The sequence below is a fragment of the Fringilla coelebs genome, assembly GCF_963513975.1.
Source record: "Fringilla coelebs genome assembly, contig: SCAFFOLD_357, whole genome shotgun sequence".
Classification (NCBI taxonomy): domain Eukaryota; kingdom Metazoa; phylum Chordata; class Aves; order Passeriformes; family Fringillidae; genus Fringilla; species Fringilla coelebs.
Window position 1 is genome coordinate 23762 of NW_028167458.1, and position 18955 is coordinate 42716.

Here is an 18955-nt window from a genome sequence, read left to right on the forward strand (position 1 = left end):
ACAGTGGGGACATTGGGGACACTGGGGGGACATTGGGGACACTGGGGACATTGGGGACATTGGGGACATTGGGGGGACATTGGGGACACTGGGGACATTGGGGACATTGGGGACACTGGGGACATTGGGGACATTGGGGACATTGGGGGGACATTGGGGACATTGGGGACACTGGGGACATTGGGGACATTGGGGACATTGGAGACACTGGGGACACTGGGGACATTGGGGACACTGGGGACACCAGGGGGTCAGGTCATGGTCACTGCGGGGACATTGGGGACATTGGGGACACCGGGGACATTGGGGACACTGGGGACATTGGGGACACTGGGGGGACATTGGGGACACTGAGGGGACTGGGGGGACTGGGAGGGACTGGGGGGTCAGGTCATGGTCACTGCGGGGACATTGGGGACATTGGGGACGTTGGGGACACCGGGGGGGACTGGGGGGCACTGGGAGGGACAGCGAGGGGACATTGGGGACACTGGGGGAGACTGGGGGACATTTGGGGACAGTGGGGACATTTGGGGTTTGGGGACATTTGAGGATGTTGGGGACAGTGGGGACAGTGACAGGGTCACGGGGACAGTGGGGAGGGGATTGGGGACATTCAGGGCAATGGGGACATTGGGGGGGGTTGGGGACATTTGGGGACATTGGGGACACTGAGGGGACATTGTGGGCTTGGGGACATTGTGGGGTTGGGGACACTGGGGGCCACCCCCTGCCCTTGTCCCAAACATCCCCAAAATCCCCCCCAATGCCCCCACCCCCCAGATGTCCCCAAGTGTCCCCAAGTGTCCCCAACCCCCCCGAGGGTCCCCAAGCCCCTGAACCCCCCCAATGTCCCCAATGTCCCCAAGTGTCCCCTGTGTCACTTGAAGAGGGCCGAGAGTCTCCTCAGGGTGGCCGCCAGCCCATAAACGTCCTCCTCGTCTGGGGACACGGCCTGGGGGACACCAACGGCACCAAATGTCCCCAAATGTCCCCAAAGTGTCCCCACAGTGCCCTCCTCGTCTGGGGACACGGCCTGGTGGCACTAAAATGTCCCCAAACCCCCCCAGAATGTCCCCAAATCCCCTCAGAATGTCCCCAAAACCCTAAAAATGTCCCAACCCCCCCCCCAGAATGTCCCCAAACCCCCCCAGAATGTCCCCAAATGTCCCCAAATGTCCCCAGAATGTCCCCAGATCCCCCCAGGTGTCCCCACCTGGAGCATCTCGGTGACCTGCAGGTGGCACCTGTCCCCAAGCTGTCCCCAAATCCTCTCCAAATGTCCCCAAAACCCCCAAAATGTCCCAAATGCCCCCCAAATGTCCCCAAATCCCTCGCAAATGTCCCCAAATGTCCCCAATTCCCCTCAGAATGTCCCCAAATGCCCCCAGGATGTCCCCAAATGTCCCCAAACCTCCTCAAAATGTCCCCAAAACCCCCAAAATGTCCCCAAACCCCCCCAAAATGTCCCCAGATCCCCCCAGAATGTTCCCAAACCCCCCAGAATGTCCCCAAACACCCCCAGAATGTCCCCAAATGTCCCCAGAATGTCCCCAAACATCCCCAGAATGTCCCCAAATCCCCCCCAAATGTCCCCAAATGTCCCCAAATCCCCCCCAAACCCCCCCCAGGTGTCCCCACCTGGAGCATCTCGGTGACCTGCAGGTGGCACCTGTCCCCCAGGCTGTCCCCAAATGTCCCCAAATCCTCCCCTAATGTCCCCAAATCCCCCCCAAAATGTCCACAAATCCCCCCAGAATGTCCCTAAATGTCCCCAAATCCCCCCAGAATGTCCCTAAATGTCCCCATATCCCCCCAGAATGTCCCCAAATGTCCCCAGAATGTCCCCAAACCCCCCCAGAATGTCCCCAAATGTCCCCAAATCCCCCCCAAATGTCCCCAGGCGTCCCCACCTGGAGCATCTCGGTGACCTGCAGGTGGCACCTGTCCCCCAGGCTGTCCCCAAATGTCCCCAAATGTCCCCAGAATGTCCCCAAATGTCCCCAAATGTCCCCAGAATGTCCCCAAATGTCCCCAGAATGTCCCCAAACCCCCCCAGAATGTCCCCAAATCTCCCCCAAATGTCCCCAAACCCCCCCAGAATGTCCCCAAACCCCCCCACATGTCCCCAGAATGTCCCCAAACGTCCGCAGAATGTCCCCAAATCCCCCCAGAATGTCCCCAAATCCCCCCAGAATGTCCCCAAACATCCCCAAAATGTCCCCAAATCTCCCCCAAATGTCCCCAAATCCCCCCAAAACCTCCCCAAATCCCCCCCAAATGTCCCCAAATCCCCTCAGAATGTCCCCAAATCCCCCCAGAATGTCCCCAAATGTCCCCACATGTCCCCCAACTGTCCCCAAATGTCCCCACCTGGAGCATCTCAGTGACCTGCAGGTGGCACCTGTCTCCCAGGCTGTCCCCAGATGTCCCCAAACCGCCCCAGAATGTCCCCAAAACCCTAAAAATGTCCCAACCCCCCCCTAGAATGTCCCCAAAACCCTAAAAATGTCCCAACCCCCCCCAGAATGTCCCCAAATCCCTCCTGAATGTCCCCAAACCCCCCCAGAATGTCCCCGGATGTCCTCAAATCCCCCCAAACCCCCCCAGGTGTCCCCACCTGGAGCATCTCGGTGACCTGCAGGTGGCACCTGTTCCCCAGGCTGTCCCCAAATGTCCCCAAATCCCCCCCAGAATGTCCCCAAATGTCCCCAGAATGTCCCCAAATGTCCCCAAATGTCCCCAGAATGTCCCCAAATCCCCCCAGAATGTCCCCAAACCCCCCCACATGTCCCCAGAATGTCCCCAAACGTCCGCAGAATGTCCCCAAATCCCCCCAGAATGTCCCCAAATCCCCCCAGAATGTCCCCAAACATCCCCAAAATGTCCCCAAATCTCCCCAAATCCCCCCAGAATGTCCCCAAATGTCCCCAAATCACCTCCAAATGTCCCCACATGTCCCCAAATCCCCCCCAAACCCCCCCAGGTGTCCCCACCTGGAGCATCTCGGTGACCTGCAGGTGGCACCTGTCCCCCAGGCTGTCCCCAAATGTCCCCAAACGCCCCCAGGCTGTCCCCAAACCCCCCCAGAATGTCCCCAAACCCCCCCACATGTCCCCAGAATGTCCCCAAACGTCCGCAGAATGTCCCCAAATCCCCCCAGAATGTCCCCAAATCCCCCCAGAATGTCCCCAAATGTCCCCAAATCCCCCCAGAATGTCCCCAAATGTCCCCAAACGCCCCCAGAATGTCCCCAAATGTCCCCAGACCCCCCCAGAATGTCCCCAAACGCCCCCAGGTGTCCCCACCTGGAGCATCTCGGTGACCTGCAGGTGGCACCTGTCCCCCAGGCTGTCCCCAAATGTCCCCAAATGTCCCCAAATCCCCCCAGAATGTCCCCAAACCCCCCCAGAATGTCCCCAAATCCCCCCCAAACCCCCCCAGGTGCCCCCACCTGGAGCATCTCGGTGACCTGCAGGTGGCACCTGTCCCCCAGGCTGTCCCCGAGGCGGCTCCTGGCGATGTCCCCGAGGCCGTGCAGGGACAGCTCCGGGTCACAGAGCGCCCGCAGCGCCCGCGAGGCGGCCGAGAGCGCCGGGCAGGGCTGGGAGTGCTTCCCAAAAACCTCCTGGATCTGCCCCAGAACCTGCTCCAGGCACTGGGAACACACTGGGAGTCAACTGGGAGGGACTGGGATGGACTGGGAGTGGACTGGGATGGACTGGGAGGGACTGGGATGGACTGGGAGGGACTGGGAGGGGATTCAGGGGCACTGGGAACACCGAGAGCGCCGGGCAGGGCTGGGAGTGCTTCCCAAAAACCTCCTGGATCTGCCCCAGAACCTGCTCCAGGCACTGGGAACACACTGGGAGTCAACTGGGATGGACTGGGAGGGACTGGGAGGGACTGGGATGGACTGGGAGGGACTGGGATGGACTGGGAGGGGATTCAGGAACACCGAGAGCGCCGGGCAGGGCTGGGAGTGCTTCCCAAAAACCTCCTGGATCTGCCCCAGAACCTGCTCCAGGCACTGGGAACACACTGGGAGTCAACTGGGAGGGACTGGGATGGACTGGGAGTGAACTGGGAGGGACTGGGAGGGACTGGGATGGACTGGGAGGGACTGGGAATGGACTGGGATGGACTGGGATAGACTGGGAGGGGATTCAGGAACACCGAGAGCGCCGGGCAGGGCCGGGAGTGCTTCCCAAAAACCTCCTGGATCTGCCCCAGAACCTGCTCCAGGCACTGGGAACGGACTGGGAGTCAACTGGGATGGACTGGGATGGACTGGGAGGGACTGGGAGGGACTGGGAGGGACTGGGAGTGAACTGGGATGGACTGGGAGGGACTGGGAGGGACTGGGAGCACCAGGAATGGCTCCGAGTGCTTCCCAAAAACCTCCTGGATCTGCCCCAGAACCTGCTCCAGGCACTGGGAACACACTGGGAGTCAACTGGGAGGGACTGGGATGGACTGGGAGGGACTGGGAGTGAACTGGGAGGGACTGGGAGGGGATTCAGGAACACCGAGAGCGCCGGGCAGGGCTGGGAGTGCTTCCCAAAAACCTCCTGGATCTGCCCCAGAACCTGCTCCAGGCACTGGGAACACACTGGGAGTCAACTGGGAGGGACTGGGAGGGACTGGGAGGGACTGGGAATGGACTGGGATGGACTGGGAGGGACTGGGAGGGACTGGGAGGGGATTCAGGGGCACTGGGAACACCGAGAGCGCCGGGCAGGGCTGGGAGTGCTTCCCAAAAACCTCCTGGATCTGCCCCAGAACCTGCTCCAGGCACTGGGAACACACTGGGAGTCAACTGGGAGGGACTGGGAGGGACTGGGAGGGACTGGGATGGACTGGGAGGGACTGGGATGGACTGGGAGGGACTGGGAGCACCAGGAATGGCTCCGAGTGCTTCCCAAAAACCTCCTGGATCTGCCCCAGAACCTGCTCCAGGCACTGGGAACACACTGGGAATGAACTGGGAGGGACTGGGATGGACTGGGAGGGACTGGGATGGACTGGGAGGGACTGGGATGGACTGGGAGGGACTGGGAGGGACTGGGAATGAACTGGGATGGACTGGGAGGGACTGGGAGGGACTGGGAGGGGATTCAGGGGCACTGAGAGGGACTGGGAGGGCCAGGAATGGCTCCGAGTGCTTCCCAAAAACCTCCTGGATCTGCCCCAGAACCTGCTCCAGGCACTGGGAATGGACTGGGAGTCAACTGGGAGGGACTGGGAGTGAACTGGGAGGGACTGGGAATGGACTGGGAGGGACTGGGAGGGGATTCAGGGGCACTGGGAACACCGAGAGCGCCGGGCAGGGCTGGGAGTGCTTCCCAAAAACCTCCTGGATCTGCCCCAGAACCTGCTCCAGGCACTGGGAACACACTGGGAGTCAACTGGGATGGACTGGGAGTGAACTGGGATGGACTGGGAGGAACTGGGAGGGACTGGGAGGGACTGGGAGGGACTGGGAGCACCAGGAATGGCTCCGAGTGCTTCCCAAAAACCTCCTGGATCTGCCCCAGAACCTGCTCCAGGCACTGGGAACACACTGGGAGTCAACTGGGAACGGACTGGGAGTGAACTGGGAGGGACTGGGAGTGAACTGGGAGGGACTGGGAGTGAACTGGGAGGGACTGGGAGGGACTGGGAGGGACTGGGAGGGACTGGGATGGACTGGGATAGACTGGGAGGGGATTCAGGAACACCGAGAGCGCCGGGCAGGGCTGGGAGTGCTTCCCAAAAACCTCCTGGATCTGCCCCAGAACCTGCTCCAGGCACTGGGAATGGACTGGGAGTCAACTGGGATGGACTGGGATGGACTGGGAGGGACTGGGAGGGACTGGGATGGACTGGGAGGGACTGGGATGGACTGGGAGGGACTGGGAGGGCCAGGAATGGCTCCGAGTGCTTCCCAAAAACCTCCTGGATCTGCCCCAGAACCTGCTCCAGGCACTGGGAATGGACTGGGAGTCAACTGGGAGGGACTGGGAGTGAACTGGGAGGGACTGGGAGGGACTGGGAGGGACTGGAATGGACTGGGAGTGTACTGGGAGGGACTGGGAGGGACTGGGAGGGACTGGGAGGGACTGGGATGGACTGGGAGGGACTGGGATGGACTGGGAGGGACTGGGATGGACTGGGAGTGAACTGGGATGGACTGGGAGGGACTGGGATGGACTGGGATGGACTGGGATGGACTGGGATGGGATGGTTACTGGTCTGTACTGGTTCATACTGGTCTATACTGGTCTGTACTGGTTTATACTGGGAATGTCTCACCCTCTCCATGCGGGCGGTGCGGAACAGCCCCAGCTCCAGGTGCTGGGATGGACTGGGATGGACTGGGATGGACTGGGAGGAACTGGGATGGACTGGGATGGGATGGTCACTGGTCTGTACTGGTCTATACTGGTCTATACTGGTTTGTACTGGTTTATACTGGGAATGTCTCACCCTCTCCATGCGGGCGGTGCGGAACAGCCCCAGCTCCAGGTGCTGGGAGGGACTGGGATGGACTGGGACAGACTGGGATGGGATGGACTGGGAGGGACTGGGAGGGACTGGGATGGGATGGTTACTGGTTCATACTGGTCTATACTGGTTTATACTGGTCTCACCCTCTCCATGCGGGCGGTGCGGAACAGCCCCAGCTCCAGGTGCGGCAGCAGCTCCAGGAGCGCGGCCACGGCCTCGGGCTCGGCTGAGAACTGGGAAATGGGAATGGGGAAACTGGGAATGCTGGGGCAACTGGGAATGGGGAAACTGGGAATGGGGAAACTGGGAATGCTAGGGAAACTGGGAATGGGAAACTGGGAATGGGGAAACTGGGAATGGGGAAACTGGGAATGGGGAAACTGGGAATGGGGAAACTGGGAATGTGGGGGAAACTGGGAATGCTGGGGAAACTGGGAATGTGGGGGAAACTGGGAATGTGGGGGAAACTGGGAATGTGGGGGAAACTGGGAATGTGGGGGAAACTGGGAATGTGGGGGAAACTGGGAATGTGGGGGGAAACTGGGAATGCTGGGGATACTGGGAATGGGGAAACTGGGAATGGGGGGGAAACTGGGAATGGGGAAACTGGGAATGGGAAACTGGGAATGGGGAAACTGGGAATGCTGGGGAAAGTGGGAATGCTGGGGATACTGGGAATGGGGAAACTGGGAATGCTGGGGATACTGGGAATGGGGAAACTGGGAATGGGGAAACTGGGAATGCTGGGGATACTGGGAATGGGGAAACTGGGAATGCTGGGGATACTGGGAATGGGGAAACTGGGAATGGGGAAACTGGGAATGGGGAAACTGGGAATGCTGGGGAAACTGGGAATGTGGGGGAAACTGGGAATGGGGAAACTGGGAATGCTGGGGAAACTGGGAATGGGGGGGAAACTGGGAATGGGGAAACTGGGAATGCTGGGGAAACTGGGAATGCTGGGGAAACTGGGAATGTGGGGGGAAACTGGGAATGGGGGGATACTGGGAATGGGGGGATACTGGGAATGGGAAACTGGGAATGGGGAAACTGGGAATGGGGAAACTGGGAATGGGGAAACTGGGAATGCTGGGGATACTGGGAATGCTGGGGATACTGGGAATTGTGGGGAAACTGGGAATGTGGGGGAAACTGGGAATGCTGGGGATACTGGGAATGGGGAAACTGGGAATGCTGGGGAAACTGGGAATGGGAAACTGGGAATGCTGGGGATACTGGGAATGGGGAAACTGGGAATGGGGGGGATACTGGGAATGCTGGGGATACTGGGAATGGGGAAACTGGGAATGGGGGGGATACTGGGAATGCTGGGGATACTGGGAATGGGGAAACTGGGAATGTGGGGGAAACTGGGAATGGGGGGGGAAACTGAGAATTCTGGGAGGAAAAAGTGGGAATTTGGGGGGAAAAACTGGGAATTCTGGGAGGGAAAACTGGGAATTTGGGAGGGAAAAATGGGAATTCTGAGAAGGAAAAAGTGGGAATTCCAGGGGAAAAAATGGGAATTTGGGGGGAAAACTGGGAATTTGGGAGGAAAAATGGGAATTCTGGCAGAAAAACCAAGGGGAAAAAAAGCTCAAATCCCCCCAAATTCCCAAAAAAAGCCCAAATATCCCAAGAATCCGAACTCCCCCCGCTGTGGCCATATCCCAGAATTCCCAGAATTCCCAGAATTCCCAGAATAATTCCCAGATTTTGGGTTTTTCCCGACCTTCTGCAGGAGCTGGGGCAGCACCGGGATGAGGCTCCGGCTGAGCCGCGCCCGCTCCTCGCGCTGCTCCCGCCGCTCCCGCGGGGACACCTGGAAAAACGGGAATGAGGGGACGGAATTCCCGGAATTCCCGGAATTCCCGAGGGTCCTGAGGGACAAAAACCCCAAAATTCCCTCAAAATTCCCCAAAATTCCCCCAATTCCAGGAGCTCCCACCCCCTAAAGACCCCCAGAATTCCCAAAATTCCATTCAGAGGGTCCCAAATGCTGAAATTCCTGAAATTCCCCCAATTCCAGGAGGTCCTGACCCCCAAAATCCCCTGGAATTCCCCAAAATTCCCCCAGTTCCAGAAGCTCCTAAAGCCCAAAATCCCCTGGAATTCCCAGGATTCCCAAAATTCCAGGGGGTCCTGAGGGACAAAAACCCCAAAATTCCCTCAAAATTCCCCAAGATTCCACGAATTTCGGGGGCTCCCACCGGCTAAAAATCCCCAGAATTCCCAAAATTCCATCCAGAGGGTCCTGAATGCCAAAATTCCTGAAATTCCCCCAAATCCCCTGGAATTCCCAGGATTCCCCAAAATTCCCCAATTCCAGGAGGTCCTGAATGCCAAAAATCCCCTGGAATTCCCCAAAATTCCCAGAATTCCCAAAATTCCAGGAGCTCCTGAAGCCCAAAATCCCCTGGAATTCCCAGGATTCCCAAAACTCCCCCAATTCCACGAGATCCTGAATCCCAAAAATCCCCAAATTCCCCAAAATTCCCCAAATTCTCGACATTCCAAGGGGTCCTGAATGCCAAAATTCCCAAAAATTCCCCAAAATTCCTGAAAATTCCCCCAATTCCGGGAGCCCCGGACCCCCAAAATTCCACCAGAATTCCCAGAACCGCCGATCCCTAAAATCCCCTGGAATTCCCAACCCCAAACCCCCCAAAATTCCCAATTTCCTGACCCAAAACTCCCCAAGAATCCTCCAAAATGCCCAGAAATCCCCAAAAATTCTCCAAAATTCCTGAGAATTCCCCAAAATTCCTGAAAATTCCCAAAAATTCCTGAAAATTCCCCAAAATTCCTGAGAATTCCCAAAACCCCACCAAAAATTCCCAATTTTTTGACCCCAAATCCCTGAAAATCCAAAAAAATCCCCGAGAATCCCCAAATTTCCTCCCCCAAAATTCCCCAAAATCCCCAGAATTCCCTAAAACCCCCAAGATTTCCTGACCCAAAATTCCCAAAAAATCCTCAGTTTCCCCAGAATTCCCGAAAATTCCTGAGAATTCCCAAAAACCCCTGAAAATTCCCAGATTTCCTGAGCCAAAAATCCCAAAAAATCCCTGAAAAATTCCCAAAAATCCCAAAAAATCCACGAAAATTCCCAAAAAATCCCTGAAAAATCCCCAAAATCCCCCCAAATCCCCAAAATTCCCAAAAATCCCCAAAATTCCCCAATTTCCTGTCCCAAATTCCCCCAAATTCCGGAGTTTCCGGAACCTTCCGGGGCTGGCTGCGGCCCACGGGGGGGTGTCCCTGGCACAGCCGGAGCGCGCTGGAGCTCAGGATCTCCACCAGAGCCTTCTCCTCGTGCAGCTGCAGGCCTGCAAACCAGTATAAACCAGTATAAACCAGTCTGGACCGGTATAAACCAGTATAAACCAGTATAAACCAGTATAAACCAGTAAAACCCAGTATAACCCAGTGCAGCCCACTGGAGCTCAGGATCGCCACCAGAGCCTTCTCCTCGTGCAGCTGCAGGCCTGCAAACCAGTACGGACCAGTATAAACCAGTATGGACCGGTATAAACCAGTATAAACCAGTATAACCCAGTATAACCCAGTATAACCCAGTATAAACCAGTATAACCCAGTGCAGCCCACTGGAGCTCAGGATCTCCACCAGAGCCTTCTCCTTGTGCAGCTGCAGGCTGCAAACCAGTACGGACCAGTATAAACCAGTATGGACCAGTATGGACCAGTATAAACCAGTCTGGACTGGTATGGACCAGTATAAACCAGTATAAACTGCTACAACCCAGTATAAACCAGTACGGACCAGTATAAACCAGTTCAGACCAGTATAAACCAGTTCAGACCAGTATAACCCAGTATAAACCAGTTCAGACCAGTTCAGACCAGTATAACCCAGTACAAGCCGCAAACCCCAGTCTGGACCAGCAACATCCCAGGGAAATCCTGGAGTGGGAATGGGAATGGAGGGACCAGTATGGACCAGTTTGGACCAGTACAGATGAGTCTGGACCCACCCCAGTCCCTCCCAGTACATCCCAGTTCCATACTGGTCCATACTGGTCCATTCCCAGTCCATCCCAGTCCCATACTGGTCCATACTGGTCCATCCCAGTCCCATTCCCAGTCCCTCCCAGTTCCATACTGGTCCATACTGGTCCATCCCAGTCCCTCCCAGTTCCATACTGTTCCATGCTGGTCCATCCCAGTCCATTCCCAGTCCATCCCAGTTCCATACTGGTCCATCCCAGTCCATTCCCAGTCTATCCCAGTTCCATACTGGTCCATACTGGTCCATCCCAGTCCCTCCCAGTTCCATACTGGTCCCAGTTCCCAGCAGCAGTCCGGTTGCCGTGTCCCAGTCCCATTCCCAGTCTGTCCCAGTCCATCCCAGTTCCATACTGGTCCCAGTTCCCAGCAGCAGTCCCGTTGCCGTGTCCCAGTCTGTCCCAGTCCATCCCAGTCCCTCCCAGTCCATCCCAGTCCCATACTGGTCCCAGTTCCCAGCAGCAGCCCCGTTGCCGTGTCCCAGTCCATCCCAGTCCATCCCAGTCCCTCCCAGTCCATCCCAGTCCCATACTGGTCCCAGTTCCCAGCAGCAGCCCCGTTGCCGTGTCCCAGTCCATCCCAGTCCATCCCAGTCCCTCCCAGTCCATCCCAGTCCCATACTGGTCCCAGTTCCCAGCAGCAGTCCCATGGCCGTGTCCCAGTCCCTCCCAGTCCCTCCCAGTCCCATTCCCAGTCCCATACTGGTCCCAGTTCCCAGCAGCAGTCCGGTTGCCGTGTCCCAGTCCCATTCCCAGTCCCTCCCAGTATAACCCAGTCCATCCCAGTTCCATACTGGTCCCAGTTCCCAGCAGCAGTCCCGTGGCCGTGTCCCAGTCCCTCCCAGTCCCTCCCAGTCCCATACTGGTCCCAGTTCCCAGCAGCAGTCCCGTGGCCGTGTCCCAGTCCCTCCCAGTCCATCCCAGTCCCATACTGGTCCCAGTTCCCAGCAGCAGTCCGGTTGCCGTGTCCCAGTCCCATTCCCAGTCCCTCCCAGTATAACCCAGTCCCTCCCAGTCCCATACTGGTCCCAGTTCCCAGCAGCAGCCCGGTTGCCGTGTCCCAGTCTCTCAGGTGGTTCCCTGCGCAGTCCCACAGCGAATCCACCAGGTAGGCGCCGTGCTCGTGCAGCTGGGGGGGAACTGGGGTCACAACCCCAAAAAAACCCAAAAACCCCCAAAAAAACCCCCAAAAAACCCCAAAAAACAAAAAAAAAACCTCCAAAAAACCCCCAAAAAACCAAAAAACCCCCCCAAAAAACCCAAAAAAACCCCCAAAAAACAAAAAAAAAACCTCCAAAAAACCCCAAAAAACCCCAAAAAACCCAAAAAACCCCAAGACACCAAACCCCCCCCCCAAAAAAACCCAAAAAACCCCCAAAAAACCCAAAAAACCCCCCAAAAAAACCCCAAAAAAAACCCCCCAAACCCCCCAAAAAACCCCAAAGATCCCACAAAAATCGCCTGAAATCCCATCCAGAAACCCCAATTTCCTCCCAAAATCCCCAAATTTTTTCCCAATTTTCCCCAGGTAGGATCCACCAGGTAGGCGCCGTGCTCGTGCAGCTGGGGGTGGAAATTGGGGTCACAACCCCAAAAAAACCCCCAAAAAACCCCAAAAAAACCCCCAAAAAACAAAAAAACCAAAAAAAAACCCCATAAAACCCCAAATTTTTTCCCAATTTTTGCCCAGGTAGGATCCACCAGGTAGGCGCCGTGCTCGTGCAGCTGGGGGTGGAAATTGGGGTCACAACCCCAAAAAACCCCAAAAAACACCCAAAAAACCCCAAAAAACAAAAAAACCAAAAAAAAACCCCATAAAACCCCAAATTTTTTCCCAATTTTTGCCCAGGTAGGATCCACCAGGTAGGCGCCGTGCTCGTGCAGCTGGGGGTGGAAATTGGGGTCACAACCCCAAAAAACCCCAAAAAACACCCAAAAAACCCCAAAAAACCCCAAAAAACCAAAAAAAAACCCAAAAAAACCCCATAAAACCCAAAAAAACCCCAAATTTTTTCCCAATTTTCCCCAGGTAGGATCCACCAGGTAGGCGCCGTGCTCGTGCAGCTGGGGGTGGAAATTGGGGTCACAACCCCAAAAAAACCCAAAAAAAACCCCAAAAAACCAAAAAAACCCCCAAAAAACCAAAAAAACCCCATAAAACCCCAAAAAACCCCAAATTTTTTCCCAATTTTCCCCAGGTAGGATCCACCAGGTAGGCGCCGTGCTCGTGCAGCTGGGGGTGGAAATTGGGGTCACAACCCCAAAAAAACCCAAAAAAAACCCCAAAAAACCAAAAAAAACCCCAAAAAACCAAAAAAAACCCATAAAACCCCAAAAAACCCCAAATTTTTTCCCAATTTTCCCCAGGTAGGATCCACCAGGTAGGCGCCGTGCTCGTGCAGCTGGGGGGGAACTGGGGTCACAACCCCCAAAAAACCCAAAAACCCCCCAAAAAACCCAAAAAACCCCAAAAAACCCCCCAACAAAACCCCAAAAATCCAAAAAAACCCCAAAAAACCCCAAAAAAAAAAACCCCAAAAAAACCCCAAACATCCCACAAAAATCGCCTGAAATCCCATCCAGAAACCCCAATTTCCTCCCAAAATCCCCAAATTTTCCCCCAAAAATCCCCAAATTTCCTCCCAAAATCCCCAAATTTTCCCCCAAAAATCTCCAAAATCCCCTCAAAATCCCCTCAAAATCCCCAAATTTTCCCCAAAAATTTCCAAATTTCCCCACAAAATCCCCAAATTCTCTCTGAAAATCCCTCAAATCCCCAAATTTCCCCCCAATTTCCCAAAATCCCCTCAAAATCCCCTCAAAATCCCCTCAAAATCCCCAAATTTCCCCCCAAAATCCTCTCAAAAATCCCCAATTTACCCGCAATTTCCCCAAATCTCCCCAAAAATCCCCCAATTTTCCCAATTTCCCCCCCAATTTCCCCAAATCTCCCCCCAAAATCCCCCCAAAATCTCCAAATTTCTGCCCAAAATCCCCAAATCTCCCCCCAATTTCCCCCCAAACTCCCAAAATCCCCAAATTTCCCCCAATTTCCCCAAATTCCCCCCAATTTCTGCCCAAAATCCCCAAATTTCCCTCCAATTTCCACAAATCTCCCCCCAAAATCCCCAAATCCTCCCCAAATTCCCCCCAATTTCCCCCCAAAATCCCCTAATTTCCCCCCAATTTCCCCTCATTTCCCCCCAAATTTGCCCCCCAAAACCCCAAATTTCCCCCCAAAATCCCCCAACTTTCCTCTATTTCCCCAAATCTCCCTCAAAAATCCCCAATTTCCCCCTAATTCCCCCCAATTTCCCCCAATTCCACCCCATTTCCCCCAATTTCCCCCCAAGTTCCCCAAATTTCCACCGATTTCACCCAAAACCCCCAAATTTCCCCCCAAAATCCCCCAATTTCCCCCCCAATTTCCCCCCAATTTCCCCAAATTTCCCAATTTCCCCAAATTCCCCCAATTTCCCCCAAAACCCCCAAATTTCTGCCCAAAATCCCCAAATTTCCCCCCAATTTCCCCCAAATCTCCCCCAATTTCCCCCCAAAATCCCCCAATTTCCCCCCAATTTCCCCTCATTTCCCCCCAAATTTGCCCCCCAAAACCCCAAATCTCCCCCCAAAATCCCCAACCCCCCCCAATTTTCCCCAAATCTCCCCGAATTTTCCCCAATTTCCCCCCAAATCCCCCCCAATTTCCCCAAATCTCCCCCCAAAATCTCCTCAAAACCCCCAAATTTCTGCCCAAAATCCCCAAATTTCCCCCCGAATTTCCCCAAATCTCCCCCAAAATCCCCAAATTTCCCCCCAATTTCCCCAAATTCCCCCCAATTTCTGCCCAAAATCCCCAAATTTCCCTCCAATTTCCACAAATTTCCCCCCAATTTCCCCAAATCTCCCCCCAAAATCCCCCAATTTCCCCCCAAAATCCCCAAATTTCCCCTCAAATTCTCCCAAATTTCCACCAATTTTCCCCAAAATTTCCCCCAATTTCCCCCCAAATTCCCCCAAAACCCCCAAATTTCCCCCCAATCTCCCCCCAACCCCCCCAATTTCCCCCAAAACCCCCAAATTTCCCCCAAATTTCCCCAAATCCCCCCCAATTTCCCCAAATTCCCCCCAAATTTCTGCCCAAAATCCCCAAATTTCCCCCCAATTTTCCCCAATTTCCCCCCAAATTTCCCCCAATTTCCCCCCAAAACCCCCAAATCTCCTCCCAAAATCCCCAATTTTCCCCCCAAATCCCCAAATTCCCCAATTTTCCCGTTTTCCCGGTGTTTTCCCCCAATCCCACCCCGCAGCGCAGGAAGAAGCGCAGCAGGCGCAGCTGGAAACTCCGGGGGTCAACGGCCCCGCCACGGCCCAGGAGCCTGAACGGGGGAAAAATGGGGAAAAAATGGGGAAAATGGGGAAAAAATGGGGAATTTGGGGAAAGAAATGGAAAATGGGGAAAATGGGGAAAGAAAAATGGGGGGAAATGGGGAAAAAATGGGGGAAAACGGGGGGAAAGGGGGGAAAAAAGGGGGAAAAAGGGGGAAAAACACCCAGAAAGTGGGAAAATATGGGGGAAATGGGAAATTTGGGGAAAGAAATGGAAAAATGGGGGAAAATGGGGAAAGAAAAATGGGGGGGAAATGGGGAAAAAGGGAACGAAAAATGGGGAAAATGGAAAGAAAAATGGGGGAAAATGGGGAAAGAAAAATGGGGAAAATGGGGAAAAAGGGAAAAAAAGAGAAAGAAAAATGGGGGGAAAATGGGGAAAGAACGGAAAGAAAATGGGGAAATATAGGGAAAAATAGGGAAAAAGGGAAAGAAAAATGGGGGGAAAAGGGAAAGAAAAATGGGGGGAATGGGGGAAAAAAATTGAGAAAAAGGGAAAGAAAAATGGAGGAAAATGGGGAAAGAAAAATGGGGAAAAAGGGAAAGAAAAATGGGGGGAAAAGGGAAAGAAAAATGGGGAAAATTGGGAAAAATGGGGAAAAATGGGGAAAAAAGGGAAAGAAAAATGGGGGAAATGGAAAAGAAAATTGGGAAAATTCAGAAAAAAGGGGGAAAAAAGGGAAAGAAAAATGGGGGAAAAATTGGAGTGGGGAGAGGGGGAAAAAAAAGAGGGAAAATGGGAAAAAAAAAGGGAGAAAAAAGAGGAAAAAAAGGAAAAAATCCAAACAGGACGGAGAAAAATCGGGAAAAACAAAGACCCCACCCTGCCCCTTCCCCAGGGATTGGGAAGGGCCGGGATGAGGAAATCTGGGATGGAAAAACTCCAAATTCTGGGATGGGGAAATTCTGGGATGGGGAAATTCTGGGATGAGGAAATTCTGGGATGAGGAAATTCCAACTGTGGGTGAGGAAATCGCAGCAGCTGCCGGGAGGGGCCGGAGCCGATTCCAGAAAATTCCCCCGGGAATGGGGAGGGGCTGGGACAGCTCGGGGATGGAATTCCCGGGATTTTGGGGCTGGAATTCCTGGGATTTTGGGGTTGGAATTCTGAGGATTTCAGGGTTGGAATTCCCAGGATTTTGGGGCTGGAATTCCTGGGATTTTGGGGTCAGAATTCCCAGATTTTGGGGCTGGAATTCCTGGGATTCTGGGGCTGGAATTCCTGGGATTTTGGGGCTGGAATTGCTGGGATTTGGGGCTGGAATTCCCAGGATTTTGGGGCTGGAATTCCCAGGATTTTGGGGTTGGAATTCCCGGGATTTTGGGGTTGGAATTCCTGGGATTTTGGGGCTGGAATTGTCAGGATTTTGGGGCTGGAATTGTCAGGGTTTGGGGCTTGGAATTCCTGGGATTTTGGGGCTGGAATTCCCGGGATTTTGGGCAGAAATTCCCAGAGTTTTGGGGCTGGAATTCCCAGGATTTTGGGGCTGGAATTTCTGGGATTTTGGGGCTGGAATTCCTGGGATTTTGGGGCTGGAATTGTCAGGGTTTGGGGCTGGAATTCCCAGAGTTTTGGGGTTGGAATTGTCGGGATTTTGGGGCTGGAACTGCCGGGATTTTGAGGCTGGAATTCTGAGGATTTTGGGGCAGAAATTCCCAGAGTTTTGGAGTTGGAATTCCCAGGATTTTGGGGCTGGAATTCCCAGAGTTTTGGGGCTGGAATTGCCGGGATTTTGGGGCTGGAATTGTCAGGGTTTTAGGACTGGAATTCCCGGGATTTTGGGGCAGAAATTCCCAGAGTTTTTGGGCTGGAATTGTCAGGATTTTGGGGCTGGAGTTGCCGGGATTTTGGGGCAGAAATTCCCAGAGTTTTGGGGCAGAATTCCCAGGGTTTGGGGCTGGAATTCCCAGATTTTGGCGTTGGAATTCCCAGATTTTGGGGCAGGAATTCCTGGGATTTTGGGGCAGAATTCCCAGGATTCTGGGGTTGGAATTCCCAGGATTTTGGGGCAGGAATTTCCAGACTTTGGGTGGAAATTCCCATGATTCTGGGGCTGGAATTCCCAGGATTTTGGGGCAGAATTCCCAGGATTCTGGGGTTGGAATTCCCAGGATTTTGGGGCAGAATTCCCAGGGTTTGGGGCTGGAATTCCCAGGGTTTGGGGCAGGAAGTCCCAGGAATTGAGGGCAGATTTCCCAGGATTTTTGGGCTGGAATTCCTGGGATTTTGGGTTTGGAATTCCCAGGATTTTGGGGTGGGAATTCCCGGGATTTTGGGGCAGAAATTCCCAGAGTTTTGATGTCAGAATTCCCAGGGTTTTGGGGTTGGAATTCTGAGGATTTTGGGGCTGGAATTGCCGGGATTTTGGGGCAGAATTCCCAGGATTTTGGGGCAGAATTCCCAGGATTTTGGGGCAGAATTCCCAGATTTTGGGGCAGAATTCCAAGGATTTTCACCTCTGGAACAGGAACCTGCCGGCGGCCGAGGCCAGGGAGCGGCTGGAGACGAAAACCACGGGGAAGATGCTCTGGCAATCCTCGGGGGTCAGGGCCTCCTCCAGGTTCCTGGGAATTATCCCGGGAATTCCCAGGAATTTTGGGAATTCTGGGACTCCTGGATCCCCAATTCCCCCTTTCCCACCCTCAAATTCCCCAAAAATTCCGGGATTTTGGGGCCTCCCGGACCCGAAATTCCCGATTTCCCCCCATTCCCAAAACTTTTCCTCCAGGATTTCTGCCAAATTCCCAGAAATTCCAGGAATTCTGGGAATTCCAGGAACTCTGGGACTCCTGGATCCCCAATTCCTCCTCCCCCAGCCCCAAATTCCCAAAAAAATCCAGGATTTTAAGGAATGCTGGACCCCAAATTCCAGACTCCCCCCCAAATTCCCACCCTAAATGTCTGAATTTCCTCATCCCCAAATCCCCAAATCCCCAAATTCCCAAATTCCCCCCTAAATCCCAAAATTCCCATCCTAAATTCCCAAACTCCCAAATCCCCAAATTTCCCCATCCCAAATTCCCAGATTCCCACATCCCAAACTCTCAAATCCCCAAATTTCCCCACCCTAAATCCCAAATACCTAAATCTCCAAAATCCCCACCCCAAATCCCAAATTCCCCCCCCACAAAACCACAAATTTCTCCACCCCAAATTCCCAAATTCCCACCCCAAATTCCCAATTCCCCCACCCAAATCCCCAAATTCCCAAATTTCTCCACCCCAAATCCCCCCATCCCAGATCCACAAATCCCAAATTTCCCCCCCCCAAATCCCAAATCCCCAAATCCCCCAAAAATTCCCAGATTTCCCCACTCCAAATTCCCAAATTCCCAAATTCCCAATCCCCCCCCCGAAATTCCCAAATCCCAAATTTCCCCACCCCAATTCCCAATTCCCAAATCCCCAAATCCCAAATCCCAAATTTCCCCACCTCAAATCCCCAAATTCCCCCCCTAATTCCCAAATTTCCCCACCCCAAATCCCAAATCCCCAAATTCCCGGATTTTCCCCATTTTTCCCCCGTTCCCACCTGTCCATGTCCGTGAGCAGCCTCAGCACCTCCAGCGCCACCTGGGGCTCCTTGTCGTGAGCCATGGCCACCAGCCGGGGCTGCATTCCCAAAGTTCCACAATTCCCAACATTCCACAATTCCCGACATTCCCAACAATTCTCAACATTCCCACAATTCCAACATTCCCACCATTCCCGACATTCCCAACATTCCCACATTCCCAACATTCCCAACATTCCCAACAATTCCCAACATTCCCAACAATTCTCAACATTCCCACAATTCCCAACATTCCCACAATTCCCACCATTCCCGACATTCCCAACATTCCCACGTTCCCAACGTTCCCAACATTCCCAACATTCCCAACATTCCCACAATTCCAACATTCCCACAATTCCCGACATTCCCAACATTCCCAAAATTCCGACATTCCAACAATTCCAACATTCCCAACATTCCCGACATTCCCAACATTCCCACAATTCCCGACATTCCCACAATTCCCACAATTCCCAACATTCCCACAATTCCCAA

The 18955-nt window shown here is 54.0% G+C and overlaps 1 protein-coding gene across 1 annotated transcript in view; it reads right to left on the reverse strand.

Annotated features, from left to right (window-relative positions):
- The window catches only part of LOC311165824 (cohesin subunit SA-3-like), a gene marked incomplete at its 5' end in the record, with an annotated part of 46940 nt that overhangs the window by 20566 nt on the left and 7419 nt on the right, over positions 1–18955 (reverse strand). Inside the window, 11 exons of the mRNA XM_084227327.1 lie at positions 885–955; positions 3455–3658; positions 6633–6722; positions 8246–8311; positions 9715–9818; positions 11538–11643; positions 12201–12239; positions 12360–12398; positions 14818–14893; positions 17361–17468; positions 18437–18516. Coding sequence (XP_084083453.1) covers positions 885–955; positions 3455–3658; positions 6633–6722; positions 8246–8311; positions 9715–9818; positions 11538–11643; positions 12201–12239; positions 12360–12398; positions 14818–14893; positions 17361–17468; positions 18437–18516 — 983 coding nt within the window. The remainder of the gene's footprint in view (positions 1–884; positions 956–3454; positions 3659–6632; positions 6723–8245; positions 8312–9714; positions 9819–11537; positions 11644–12200; positions 12240–12359; positions 12399–14817; positions 14894–17360; positions 17469–18436; positions 18517–18955) is intronic.